General features: G+C 32.5%; 1 protein-coding gene and 2 long non-coding RNA genes across 4 annotated transcripts in view; 2 read left to right on the top strand and 1 right to left on the bottom strand.

Annotated features, from left to right (window-relative positions):
• Atg9 (autophagy-related protein 9) overlaps nucleotides 1-15,017 on the top strand; it is a 52,690-nt gene extending 37,673 nt beyond the window's left edge. For both annotated transcript variants that reach the window (XM_014241891.3, XM_070110241.1), the window contains 9 exons: nucleotides 1,410-1,537; nucleotides 2,185-2,369; nucleotides 6,818-6,996; nucleotides 7,054-7,185; nucleotides 8,945-9,098; nucleotides 9,175-9,627; nucleotides 9,726-10,027; nucleotides 10,114-10,213; nucleotides 14,708-15,017. In XM_014241891.3, coding sequence (XP_014097366.1) covers nucleotides 1,410-1,537; nucleotides 2,185-2,369; nucleotides 6,818-6,996; nucleotides 7,054-7,185; nucleotides 8,945-9,098; nucleotides 9,175-9,627; nucleotides 9,726-10,027; nucleotides 10,114-10,213; nucleotides 14,708-14,833 — 1,759 coding nt within the window. In that variant the 3' untranslated portion in view covers nucleotides 14,834-15,017. The remainder of the gene's footprint in view (nucleotides 1-1,409; nucleotides 1,538-2,184; nucleotides 2,370-6,817; nucleotides 6,997-7,053; nucleotides 7,186-8,944; nucleotides 9,099-9,174; nucleotides 9,628-9,725; nucleotides 10,028-10,113; nucleotides 10,214-14,707) is intronic.
• Nucleotides 159-9,057, bottom strand: LOC118680956 (uncharacterized). Its single transcript, XR_004976596.2, has 4 exons — nucleotides 8,932-9,057; nucleotides 1,783-1,976; nucleotides 1,091-1,721; nucleotides 159-1,031 (listed from the first exon to the last, which is right to left on the bottom strand). It is a non-coding gene; the product is annotated as an uncharacterized lncRNA (long non-coding RNA).
• LOC138857486 (uncharacterized) lies at nucleotides 10,223-11,229 on the top strand. Its single transcript, XR_011396600.1, has 2 exons — nucleotides 10,223-10,861; nucleotides 10,927-11,229. It is a non-coding gene; the product is annotated as an uncharacterized lncRNA (long non-coding RNA).
• Nucleotides 15,018-15,152: the final 135 nt, after the last annotated feature.

Below are 15,152 nucleotides of genomic sequence, written 5' to 3' on the forward strand. Positions count from 1 at the left end.
CAATTTTATATCTGGTCTCTTAAGCTGAAGTAGTTTGAAAAACTACACATTTTTTCCGAACTGCAGCCTTATTAAATTTCAACCCAAAAAATGTTATTAAAATGGTTAAGATAAAATATTTACACTTTAGTTTATTCTTTAATACTGTGTGACAAAAATGTATCTACGTATAGTACAACAATAAATTTACTGAAAATCCGGAAACAATTGATATACATATATAATTTCTATTACATTGGATTTACATTTTTTCTTGATTATCGAATAAATGGGGAAAATGATTTGAAACTGAGGACACATTTTTATAAAAAATCGGCTAATAATCATAATGAATTTAAAATTTAGATTTTTCTCCGATGAAATAAAATTAAAATGTTTACTTTTTGTGAAAGGAAAAATATTAACGTAAATTAAAATTCTCAAATAATTTATTTATTTATCAGTTATAATGGCCAAATGTCGACATTTTTACAAAAGCTGAACAAATAAAAGGTTATATGAAAGATAGTCAGGGGTGTTCAAGACGGAGCAAGGTGAAATCAAGACGGATTTGCTTAGCTGTCAGAATTGCAAACCAATTCTGTTTTTAAATGGTGTCACAGAATCTGATTGGATTTGCGTCTTTTCGAACATATGCAAAACCAATATTCGAATCAGCTGTTTACTAATGTGACAAAATTTGCAAATGAATAGATTAGGAAGCGTTTTATAAATTTAAAATGGTGAATGAAGTCTACTAAAGTTTACAATGAGTTCCGCCATTTTAGCTTTTATTTTATTTGAAGTAAAAAAGCAACGAAAAAAATAAAAGGAATATATTAAAAGATCACAGTAATCCACTTGATGCACCATGGGAGTCACATGTGAAATTTGGCCTGCATTTACTTGCATTATCACATTATCGACTGAAAAAAGACGCATTTGGGTGTTAAATTATGTTTGTTACGTTTTGTAAATTCTCCTAAAATATCTTGCATTTTTCCATAAACTCGATAATTGTGACATTTTTTGTTTTATCCTTATGTTTCCCCCTATAGAAATAACGATAAATTAAATCGTAACAATAATATAAGATATTTTCTAAACTTACATTTGAATGCTGTCAGCGAAAATTTCTTGCTTTGTTTCTGATAACAAAACCGATAAAATTGGTTTCCGTGACACCCAAAACCGATACAATTTCTGTTTCGAACGTCAAACCAATAATATCTGAATTCATGACACCTACTACATTTTTTTTATCGGTTTCAATTCTGGTTCCAACAACTATCAGATTTCACAACACCCCTGAGTATGTTTGGTAGAATTGCTAACATTTTTATAATGGCATTTGTAAAGAATATGTAAACCAGCAAACTCGTCTAAATCAATATATATCAATTAATATCGTATTATTTTTTCTATTGCAGATTTAAAAACTATATGGTAGCTCTTATGAACAAAAACCTTCTACCTGTAAAATTTAATATACCACTGCTTGGAGAATGTGTGACGTTGAGCCGTGGACTTTTGTATAATATACATTTTATACTATTTAGTAAGTTAAACAAAAATAATTTATGTATTGGGTCTATAACTGTATTTATCCGGTTTTCCAAGAGATGGCGTAACTCGATTATTATTCCACTGAATAGCTACTGACCATGCGATTGAATAGTGGTGATTTTGGCTTTGAAGACGAAGAACTTTTTGGACAGCCAAAAAAGTTTGAAGATGAGGAACTGGAAGCATTACTCAATGAAGATGGTTGTAAAACACGAGAAGAGCTCTCAAAATACTCACTCTAGCAGCCATTCCAAACTGGCGGCTGGGAAGTTTTGACTCTCCCACCTTATAGCCCAGACCTTGCCCATTCTGACTACCATTTATTCCGGCCAATGCAGAACGCCCTCACTGGAATACGATTCGCATCAGAACAGAGTATCAAAAAATTGGCTTGATTCATTTTTGTAGCTTGATTCTTCTGGGATGGAATCCTGAAATTTCCAGGAAGATGGGAAAATTTTTTAGCTTCAGATGGATAATACTGTAAATAATACTATTGTAAATGTTCAAACAAAAAAAACCGCACATATATAGTTGTAGACCCATATTCTTATAAATATGAAATAAATTTTTCTGCACACTAAATTTAAAAATATGAGGAAATATCTCTTAGTTAAATTAAATAATTTCTATTTATAGGAGGGCCTGGTTCACCATTTCAAAATAATTGGCAACTCCGAGATGACTTCAACTTTCGTACTAATCAGGTCGAATTAGCTCAACGATTGTCAAAACTTATTATGTGGGTTGCAGTTGCTAATTTAATATTGGCTCCAGTTATTTTTGTGTGGCAGTGCCTATATTTCCTATTCTCATACGCTAATGTAAGTATTATACATGCAAACATACCTTAGATTATCGAATTAACGACTTACTACAACTTACTACTTACCGATCCAAACAGAGCTAGTTCGCCGAAATAACAGCCTGTTGATGGAATTTTTGCTTAACGACTATTACTATTCCATGTAAGAAATGATGGATTTATAACCACACAATAATTTTCGATAAGCAACTAAACTAAAAACGACAACGTAGCGTCTTTTAAATTTCTTTGCAACCTTTCTTTATTAAAACTTCATACCAACTGACAACTTATTCTTACGACTATCCTATATAGCTGAGTAGTTATGCAGACAAATTGGTGCATACCGTATTGGCAATTTGGCGCGTGCAGGAAATTGTGCAATCGCTGTAATTGCATTTTTTTATGAATTTGGCAATCACGCTGAGTTTGTATATTGACAATATTATCGTAATTGTTACAAGCAAATTTGTCAATATAATTGTTGTAAACTCTTCGCCCTCTAATTTATACTTGAGAGCAGTTTTTAGATAGAAGTAGGGAGTGTTGTTGAACTGAGGTAGTGGGCCTTGCACTTCCGCTGGTGATCGTTCGTATTTTGTTGGTGCGACGACTGTGGTGACTTTTGTTTCCCTGCCCGATGTAGGCCCTAGTTGCAATGTTATACTCTTCTGCTTATGACTGTATGTGTGCAGCCCCAAAATAAGAGTAAAAGCAATGCCGAAGAATGTTATTAGGAGGAAGCTGTTCATCCTTGCCTTTGTAGTTTTTTAGTAAAATGATTGCATCTTCGATTGCCTTCCCCTTTGTTACGTAGTCAGCATTGCTTTAACAACGCAGCGCAGTTTCTCCCTTAACTAGCTTAGGAATGCAGTCTGTATTGCTTATGTTAACAATTTTATTCTTATCTCATACTTTTATATTTACTAATGTTTTACAATTTTCTGGAATTTCATATGCGAGGTTTTTGTGTACAAATCACCATTTTATTTGAGTTTAAGTGTACAATCGTTTTATTTTTGACTATGGGTTTTACAAGTATAAACTGGTTTTCTGTATCTTCTATATTCGGTATTTTATAATGTATAAAAGTGTAGTTTTGTTGTGTATAATAGTTTTTTCTCGGTCCGATGTTACATACCTGCCATAAAAGACTTCTAAAGGTCGCTTCTTTGTGAACGAATGAAATTAGTAATTTTATTCGTATCGAAATTTCGATGAGTGGTTAACTGTGCTTTTGTATGGTGTTGCAGTGTAAGTTTCTATACATAGTTGCTCTAACATGAATTTTGATGAATTGAGAACTAAAAGATTTTTCGTTGCGCATAACAATATGCTTCGGGACTCCGAAATAAAATATGATATCTCGCAAAGGGTTTCCATATCTTCTGTTGCTTTGGATTCAATGATTCGGCCTTGAGCCAATTTAAAAAATTTGTTTATTTTTGTCAGTACCAGATGCTACTAGGTAAGGAGATAAGGGCATTGGAAATTGCTGTTAGCGCATGCTAATTGTGCAAAAGGAAATATAACTTAGCTATTGAAAAATTAGAACACAAATAAAGGATAGATTTAAAAAAAACGAAATTAAAATTTGCAAAATTATATCTAAAACGGCAAATGTCAGAAATTTAACGATGCGACCAATAACATATTTAATTTTAATTATATTTTTTATATGTTGTAATAATGCAGATTTATTTCAATGACATTGAAATCTGATAGTTTTTGATTTTAATATCCAATGTGTAACTATATTTTCATTTACTATAACCCACATTATTTGTAATCCATATACACTTTCTATATTTAAAACTTTCGCAACTAATTTAAACCCCTACACAATTTGAATAATGTACGTCTGTTTATTCGTCTTCTTTATTGTTGATTTTGATTTGATTTTTCTTCCTTTCGGCCGTTAATACCAGTACAACACTGTTTACAATGCGAAGGTGTTACAGAGTACTGATTGCACTTCGCAACGCCTTACGGTCTATACTAATACTTGTCGGTATATTTCATGTCTATGGTAAGTGGTTAAATTTTGTAGTCGGATTAGGTTATCTGGTAAAATATTATTTGGTTCTTACATACGTTTATTGGGCCTTCAATGTTAGATATCAAATTGTGATTAGAATTTTCAGTGCTGTGCTGTTGGCATTCTGGCTACTACATTATATTTCGCCGGTTCATAAACTACTTCATAATCATATTCCTGTATAAAATTTAGAGAGGCATTATTGTGTATTCATAAGTATTGTTGCCGGAATCGATTTCGTCTATGTGTTATATATATTTGTCTAGATTCTTTCGAGATTATTATAAATATTTTTCATAGTATGTGATTGCTTGTTCATATTCTGTCATTGTGGCATTTGTTTCAGCGGATTGTATTTTGTTTTTATTATTGGAAGTTTGTATGTTGAAATTTCTTTGTCGTTTATGTCCATCTGAGATTGGACTCAGAGATTTTTTTTCCAACTTTGAAGCGAGATCGGTTGATATAGTTTCCCGTTTTTGTTTGTACACTAGGGTCTAGGTCCATTTGTTCTGGACGGGGCAGTGGCTTTTTGTGCCGTAGGCCTAGGTGGTGCGATAGGCTGGAACTGCCTATTTAGGAATAGTTGTCGAGGTGCAGCAGTAGCTAACTGAAATTGTGAAAGTTCTGTTCTGGTTGTGTGATTGGTGGTTGTTTTCCGTATTGTTGGTAGTGGTAAATTCTTGAGGGGTGATTGTATTTTTATTAATTGCATGTTGTGTGCCGCAAGTATTGGTTTGGAATTTTGATTTCTCAAGTTACCTGTTTGGCCTATGTTTGTAGCGTGGTTAGCATGAAAAGTTTGATATTATAATTTTAAACCCAAATGCAGTGCTGAAGGTAAATCTGCTGGTTCTTTGATACCTATAGGCGAATATATTACCTCGTAATTCTCGCACAAAAGTATCAAGAGCTTTCTCTTATTTTTTGTCATTAATTGTTCCGCTTCTCTGCGTAGTTTCATACAATCAATTTTGTTCAAAATAAATTTTTTTTTAAATATGTGATAAATGTTTATAAACTGTTATGGAATTCTTTTACTAATTGACTCAAAGTTTGGACTAACATGGTCATTTGGTACTCAAGCGGGTTAATGACACATTTGTCCGCGGAATGAAGTGTCAAACACTAGGAAATAGCTGACCAAATATGAGTGGTATTATAGGATTCCAATGCCATATCGGCATGTCATATTATATTCCGTATATTATGCAAAGTGACATACTATTGTACTTTAATGTACATTGATAACCGCTATACGCTTCCTTGATACGACCTACTCACTGTTTCAATGAGCTAACATCTGATGGGTTACCAAAAAATTCACGTATTGTCTTTATTACGACTGGTACTATAAATTCCTGGCATGTTTTGGGGCGATCACTTGATCGGCTACATTGGCGAATTCTTCCGGTGAAATTTGACGCCTTAATAATGCTGGCAACTGTTCCGCTATTATTTCGCTAATAGCAGCTGCAATAGCAAATCGACCGCACTTCTTCTTGCTTATGCTTGTTCACTAAGTATGGATCGCTTGATTAAATTGTTCAGATTTGCCATAAAGTAAACACGAGTTTTTCAATTAGATTAAGGGTTAAATAATATAGGATTACAAACAAATGATGGAGCTCAAAGTTTAAATTCTTTTGCAAAATTAACAATGTAATTATTATTATAATGTTCTTACAAGTTGATGTGCCTCCTTCCCACGAGGTTCGGATCCCGTTTGTATCCTAGTTTCAACTACTGAAGATCTTGCGATGCGTACCTTTTCCTGGGTTGTCCTGCGGCTTTGCCTACGAAACTGAAGGTCACCGATGGCAAAAAGGGAGTTTAACAGAATAATAAATAAAAATTGACCGTGACTTCACTTTCACTCCGCGGACCGGAAGCTGCTTGATTCAAGGTTTTTACAACCTTTCTTTATTAAAACCAAATAGCAACCGACTACTTATTCTTACGATTACCCTGGGTAGTTATGGGGACAAATTGGTGCATACTTTATTGACAATTCGACGCGTGCATGAAGTTGTGCAATCGCTGTACTTGTATTTTGTATGAATTTTGCAATCACGCTGAGTTTGCATAATGACGTTTTATCGTTATTCTTATATCTCAAATTACTGTGCTACAATAAGACCGAAGCTAAATCTCAATAAACCAGTATAACCAGCACAGCATATAGCTTTTATATATTATATTAACTAGTTACAAAAAAATAATAATTCGTTATTGAATTATTTAACTTAGATTTTCGTTTTTAAAGATAGTTAATTACTCTCTTAGGACTTAATTGTAAATAATTACTTATAATTAATTAATTAGAAACTTTGTGTATGTTAAAAATACAATGTTGACAATTATTGCTGAATATTTAAAATAAATTTTTTAATGTGTATATACACATGCATATGCTAATTTTCTTACAGATTTTAAGAAAAGAGCCAGGAACATTAGGGATGAGAACATGGTCCAATTATGGTCGTTTATACTTACGACACTTTAATGAATTAGAACATGAATTAGATGCACGTTTAAATCGTGCATATGAATATGCAGATAGGTATCTAAGCTCGTTCTCTTCACCGTTAATGGCAGTTGTTGCAAGGTCGGTTTATGCATAAAAATAATAATAGTAATGTAATATTAAATAAACACATTTCAGGAATATACTATTTATATCCGGAGGAATATTGGTATTAATTTTAACATTGGGTATATATGACGAATTTGTTTTCCAAGTGGAACACGTATTAACGATTATCACTATTCTCTCTGTTATTGGATTAATATGCAGGTAAATTTAATTCATCTATTATGCAAGAAATTATTCAAAGTATATATATATTAAATTTCGAACCTCCAAACTAATTTACAATTGCAGACTTAAAATATTATTATTTAAAAAAACTGTAAGTGCAGCAATGAAACAACAATAAAGTCTGTCCATTGAAGCATGATTAGTAAGAAGTAATCATATATTTTATTTAATTTTTTATCACATGTTTCAAGTTTCAAACTTTTTTTATATTCCATTCTCCTTGTGATATAATCACAGCAAGATTTCTATAAAATTATAAATGTATTTAAAACAAGTAAGGAAGACTAACTTCGGGTGTAACCGAACATTTAATACTCTCGCTATTTGCAAAGGTCAAAGGCGGGAAAATACTTTACTTTTTATTAAAAAATGTTGCGTAAGAAATTCAGAACGCACTTTTTTAAGAAACCGAATGGATTACAATCAAATTTGGTATCTTATAAATTTATATTATTGACCAAGCACAAAACCAATTTCAGTCATATTCAGCATCAAACTATATAATTTTTTAGAAAAGTTTTCTACATAATTTTATTAAAATATTCCTCATATCGAGCGAAATAAACGCTTTAAAGTCAGATGGAAATCACTATATCACGTACATTGGGGCTAGAGGAAAATCTGGACTAATCGCATTAATTTTTGACCATAACTTAGGTGAATTCGGTAACATGTTTTTATTTTAGGAAGATAACTCACACATAAACTTTTATATTCGGTATAGAGTCTGCTAAAATAAACAAAATCTTTATATATAGTGGGTCTAATCGTTCATTCCGCGTAGAAATAAAATTCGATACGGAAAGAATTTTCGATCGCAAATTTTCATGCGATCATTCATAAAGTCGATAACCTTCTTTATCAGAAGTAAACTCTTTTATTGACAGCGATACGTAAAGAAAGTTTAGTCAAAAATTTTCATAAGCCTGTTTAGTTTTTTTTTTAACTTTCAACACATTTTCCTCCAGCTATTTTTGAATAATTATTTACAGGATACTTAAGTACATTTTAACATAAATAATTTAGTGCGTCCTTAGCAAATTTTTCACATAAATATTTACAAATGGCATATTTTGTTAAATTTCCACAACTTACGCATGGACGGATAGATTTCGACACATATTCTCAATTTTGCGGGTTCAATGATTTCGAAATTAGCACCATCTATTAGCCACGGAATATATTCTATCGAGTCGGTAAGTGAGTTTAACTTCATCGAAAATTTTTGGCATTAAACTAAGATATGGTATATCCAGGTTATATGTTCACTTATTATTCCTAAGGCATCTTAGATATTGACCGATATATTGAAATTCTTATATTGAGAAAATGGGGTCTACGGGTAGTGTTACCCGATTTTTTCTAATTGTGGCATTATGACATATCATTACCAAAAACGATACTCTCTGAGTTTTATTAATGCCAAATTTGGCGTTACGATTAGCAAAATAACTCACATATAATGGTATAAAGTCAACCGGATATTTGAAAATCCTTATATAAGATATATGGGAGCTAGGGAGCGTATTCACCCGTATTCAACTCTTTCAGTTATCCTGATAATTTATATATATTTAATTCCGACCAATAATTTATACAACCGTTAAAAACAGGTGAAAGATGGTAGAATAAAAAACATGTATCTACTGGACAAGCAAGAACTATTTTAATAAAATCACAAATTATCTTAGCACTGAAATTTATATTATCTATAAAATATACCTTTTAAATTCAGAACTATGATTCCTGACGAAAATTTAATATGGTGCCCAGAACAATTGATGACCGCAATATTAGCGCATGTGCATTATCTACCATCTAATTGGAAGAATAGGGCGCATACAGTGGCTGTAAGAAAAGAATTTGAAAATTTGTTTCAGTTTAAAGCGGTAAGTTTTTTAATTAAAGCTTAAATATTATTAAAGATAATTGTACATACTTTATTTTCAATATTTATGATTGTAGGGTTACTTGTTAAATGAAATTGTTAGTCCGCTTGTTACTCCATTTATATTAATGTTTGTATTCCGCCCAAAATCTCTGGAACTGGTAAAATTCTTTAGAAGTTTTACAGTAAGTGTAAAGGGTGTTGGAAATGTATGCTCATTCGCTCAAATGGATGTTAGAAAACATGGCAATCCTGATTGGCAACTTCCTAAGCCTAATACAAAACCAAAAGGAAACGTTGATGATAGTACGACAAAGAGCGTAGTCGACAACGGTAAAACGGAACTTTCATTAATCCGATTTACATTAACCAACCCAGAATGGAAAGTCCCACCAAATGCTGTAAATTTTTTGAACGATATTAGAGAACATGCTGCAGAGGAACTAAAAAACGAAATGATAAACGATACGGATAACAAACCAAGTCCTATAACTGAAAGTTTAATTTCATTTGGAACAATCGATGCTGAGGTATTGTAACAATATTATAATTGTTATGCACTATAATTTAATACATACTTATATTCTATAAAAAAAAATATATATATATATATGTTTTACATTTTTAGTATTCTTCTTTGGCTACATCTGTGTTTAATGCACATAATGTTCAAAGGGCTGAATTATTAACATCGTCAATTAAACAGTCTATAATTCAAAATAAATACTATGACAGAAAATGTCATCTCACTCCGAATATTCCTCAAACTAGTGGTTTTGAACAAATGCTTCAACAAAGCTTTGGTGAGCAAGAGGGAAATATGTTAAGGTTACAAACTTCTTGCGATAATTCGTTGGAAAATATGCGCAAATTGCGTATTAGCAAAGTCGAAGGACGACTGCAAGGGCCGTCAGAAGCACTTTTATATAAGTAAGTGTAGTAAAGTAATTTTTACTCCATAATTGTGTCAACTATAGGATTTTATATCTAATTTTATTGGCTTCTTTTTATTTCAGTCTATACGGAATCGACTCAAAAATATCGAACCCAATTGATATTACAGTTGCAGATATGTCCCTAAGTACACTGTATTTACACAACTTACACAAGCATAATGTAAGTAAAAGTATTTACATAAAAGCCTAATAATTTATTTATAACAAAAATTCAATAACAAATACCGTGAATATATACAAGTATGTGAAAAATAATAAGGACGGTGGCCTACAACTAATGAAGTTAATGTAGATTCAGAAATGTGAGGGAATCAAAAGAAATTTTCTAAGAAAATTTGTGGAGGAACAAATTGAAAGTAATACAATATTAGATAAGAGATAGAAACTAGTCTTTTTTCAATTGTATCAATATTAATTAATACAGTACAGGTTGGTTGAACCTTTCTGCTCTCACTAAGAATTAGCATTACTGGCTCCAAATTTTTTTTCTCAAGTTGTGTTTTTCTTTCGTGAGAACGCATGCAAAGTTACAAGTCATTCTGTTAATTAATTCTTTGCTTACAAGCCATTAAAAGTTGACGTGCCAGAGTATTTTTTTATTATGGAAAAAAATTAATATCGCGCTGTAATTAGATTCTTTGTTTTGAAAGGTTTTAAAGCAAAGGAAATTTATGAACAATTTTTAGAAGTGTATAAGGAGCTCTCACCTTCAAAACGCACTGATGAGTTATGGGCTGGTGAATTTAAAAGTGGTCGTACTAGGCTTGAAAACGATCGCGAAGCACGACCAAAAACCTGAAATCATTGAGTAAGTTCATAATATTATTAGTAAAGATCGAAGTTTGACTAAGCGTGAAATTGCTAATGCCCTAGGCATCTCAGACGAACGAGTACTTAATATTTTACATGGAGAATTACATATGCAAAAGCTGTTTGGAAAGTTAGTGCCGCAAACGTTAACAATTCAAGAAAAACTGGATCGAAAACATATTTCTCAACATAGTTTGAAGCGTTTTAAGCAGAATAAAACCGATTTCTTGCATTATTATTGCAGCCTTTTGGATCAGCTGGATAAAAAAATTCGTGAGAAAAGACCTGGTTTCCCGCACAAAAAATAATCTTTCATCAAGACAATGCACCTGCCCACAAAGGTGTTTTAACAATGACAAAATTGAACGAATTAAAGTATGAATTACTTGAGCATCCACCATATTCACCAGATTTGGCTCCCAGCGACTACTACCTCTTCAAAAACCTGAAACAATTCCTTCGTGGAAAGCGTTTTTCATCAAATGAAGAAACTATTACTGCCGTCGACGGGTATTTTGTAGAGCTTCCGGAAAGTCATTATAGGGATGGCATAAAATTATTGGCGTATCATTGGAATAAATGTATTGAAGTTAAGGGAAATTATATTAAATAAAAAAATATATTACGTACCAAAAACAATAGTTTTTCATTTCGAGCGCAGAATCTTTTCAACCAACCTGTATTTAACAAAACTTGTTAGCATTGAAGATGCAGTTATGCCTTAATAAGGAATCCGCATTGAACTGAGTAGATGTGTCGTTGACAGCACTTGACTTATTTATTTCCACACAGATAACCGCTACAACAGATACTCTCTTAGTTTGTAAGAATTTACGGCGTGTGAAATAAGTTTTTTTAAATACCTTGATACTAGGGTAAAATCTCAACTGATTACCCTCATTTCTTGTATCAAATTAAAATTTTCTATTTGTGGCATGTGAACATACATCTTTTTCAAGTCAAATTGATTAACATATTATAAATATAAGTATATTCTTCATATTACTCCTGCGTTATGTAACAATTGAACTAGGGGAGTGAAAATCATTCCCACAACAGTTGGTTCTACGTTACCGGAATTGACCCGGATTTCATCTGGCCAAGGGCTGTTATTTCGGCGATCTAACCCTGTTTGGATCGGTAAGTGTTAATCTAAGTCTGTAAGCTTTGGAATACTGTCAAGGCCTTGTCTAATCCGAGGAGACATGACGACCGGGTTGAAATTCAATTCGATGGCCATGCCTCCTCGGACCCCAAAATGTGCGCGAGCTATTTTAGCCGGCAGTTTACACTGCACCCTTCGACCGACAAGGCCAAACGATGTGTTACCCGACGGCTGCTGATGCTAAAACATCTAGGCTCAACGGGAGTAAACTATCTCACCAAGGTCCTAAACTTGTCGATGTCCACTCTTCAAATACCCGATGTGTGGAATCCATTCATAGTGGAGCCATTAACACCTTCATCGATTCCCTCTCAGTGAATGGCGTACTAGGAGGCAAACCACCACCTATAGCAGACGTAGAGCTCGAGTTTCCCCGCGAAACCAGAGTGACCCTCGCGCAACTTCGTTCTGGATATTGTAGCAGATTAAACTCCTACCTATCCAGAATAGACCCCGACATACCCAACATATGTCCTGCATGCAATGAAGCCCCGCATGATACTAACCACCTCTTTGCATGCCCAACAAACCCAACTTATCTAACACCTTTTTCCCTATGGTCCGACCCCGTCGAAACAGCCCGTTTCTTGGGCCTCCGGTTAGATGACCTCGACGACAACCAAACTATCACTTATCATCCAAGCGGGGACTAGATAACCGTTAAAATAACAACAACAGTGAAAATCATTAGATAAGGTCTAGACCGATTTCATACATTTTTGGCATCAAATCACTTTCTGTTCAAAAAAATATGACCACTTAATTTCTTTGAAATATATTAAATATTAGTCAATATATATATGTATATTGAATTGAAAAAGACTCTAATATATGGTATGTAAAGTTCGGAACAGGTATGGATTGATTTCGGACAATAAAAGTAACATAGTATTAGAAGTATTAGTTTTGTTAAATTTTTAGCGATAGGATTTAGGCGTGGTTGTGTTGGTCGAGTAGTTAGTAAGATTTCGTTGTTCAAAGAGTTATCACGATGTTCATGTTTACGATTATTACCCGATTTGCCTCTATTTTTACACAGAAACAACATATTTATCAAGCTTTGCTGATGAACTACTTTATACAGAGCGGTCCATCCCCATTATATACAATAACATCTTCAGACATGACAAACTTTTTTAAGTTTTTTTCACGCATGACAAAATTTGAACTTCTCAGATTAATTGGTCAGCAAGTCATAGCAAATTAATTTAATTTGAATTACATTATGTTTTGTGGGAATATAAGTGTTGCTATCAGTTACTATAAAATCAAATTGTTTGACGTTTTCATTGACTTGAATATGAGTACTTGAATCAAACTTAATAAGTCCATGAACACAAATATTTTTTGAACCATTTAAAACTGAAATATGGCATTAATGAACTGTAACGATAGGAATTTAGACAGCAGGAATGAAAATATTATAATTGGAATGCGACAACAGTTATGGTAATAACCAGTATTTGTAGTATTGCTTTCTGGTATTGCCGTATAATTTGTTCTTGGTAGAATGATTGATTCAAACATTTTTGTTGATTGTAATATTTACATATATTAAGTCTTATACCTGTGCTAAATTCATAGCCGAGCTTGTCGTCCTCTTTATGTTATACCTTGAAGCTATCCGAAAAATTTTAAGTTCTAATTAAACTATGTCAAAAGCATATGCGTTTTTACGAAAGACATATTATTTTCTACACTGATTTTTTTAGGATGCTTACATATGTAAATTAAAATATTAATCTTGAATCTTACTAAAATACCCTTCAATGTATTATTGGAGTGAAACCCATTGGAATAAAAGACAAAATAACAAAAATTAAACGAAAAATTATTTACCGTCGATCTGAGGTCGGAAAGGGGAACGCGAGGGGCTAGTTGAATTTTTAAGGCTTAGAAACAGATTATATCGATTTCCGACGATTAAAAGCTGGTTTTGTTTTTAAATTAATCTACCTGTTATTTCGTAGCACAAAACAGCTCGTACTTTTTTTTTGAATTTTTTGAGAAAATTAGCGACGAAGAAAAGGCCTGCCGCGTTTCTTAAAAAAATTTGATATTTTGACGTGAGAATTTTCGATTAAAAATTAAAGTTTTTTCTGACATTAAGTCAAAATAAAAATTATTAAATATATAAAAATACAGTTCGTTTGAGACATAAAAAGGTTAGTTTACACCAAATTAAAAAAAAAATTGTAAAAGATAAAAATAAAAAACAAGACTTGGTTATTTAAATTTTTAACATACGTTTTGAGGTTATGTGAAAAAGGTGTAAGTACAAAAGTTGTATATCTTTTTAGGATGTCATCTCATAGGAATCACAGTTTGCCAGAAATCGAAATCAATTGTTTTTAACTCTTAGAATAGCTAGAATAGATTAATTTTGAGGTATGCACCGCGACCTATGGTCTGTTTTTAACCCTTAATCAACCACCTCACAGATCTAGCGTAAATTATTTTTTCTTTAATTTTTCTTATTTTATCTACCTTTCACAATGGGTGCAACCTACCATAATTTTTTTCACTCTTTACCATTCTTAAAGGGTTTTGCACTAGCCTATATGTTGAATTCAATGATACGTTTTGATTTTGTGCTGTTAAAAATTTGTCATAAATTCATTGTTCATTTGTAGCTATGTATTTTAATGCCAAAACCTATTTGCTTTTAAAAAATTTCAGACTGAACGTTCTATTCAAAACACTGTGGAAGAGGGGCAAGAGGCAGGACCTACTACTTCAAAACGAACAATTATTATTTCAAAAGCTGCAGAAGACACACCGCTTCTCGGTAATGTACGTTCATAGCAGGAAGAACATTGGATCTAACAAATTAAATAAATAATAAAATAGTAATATTAACAAAATCAATAGCACATCCTTCAGACGTATGTTATGTACATATTTATATATTGTTATGTAAGTAATTTAAGTATTTCATAATCTATTTTAAATTGCAATAAATGGTGCATATTTTTTAACAAATCAACAACAGTTTAAATTAATCCGCTATTGCGGAGGACTACTGGTTTTAGTTGCCCGTATTCCCTTGTTGGATATTATAACAGGATTTTACTTAGCAAGGGGCTACTATAGCTTGTGTACGCAGATAACAACCCGAGTGTGA

This window comes from Bactrocera oleae, chromosome 5 (genome assembly GCF_042242935.1).
Source record: "Bactrocera oleae isolate idBacOlea1 chromosome 5, idBacOlea1, whole genome shotgun sequence".
NCBI lineage: Eukaryota > Metazoa > Arthropoda > Insecta > Diptera > Tephritidae > Bactrocera > Bactrocera oleae.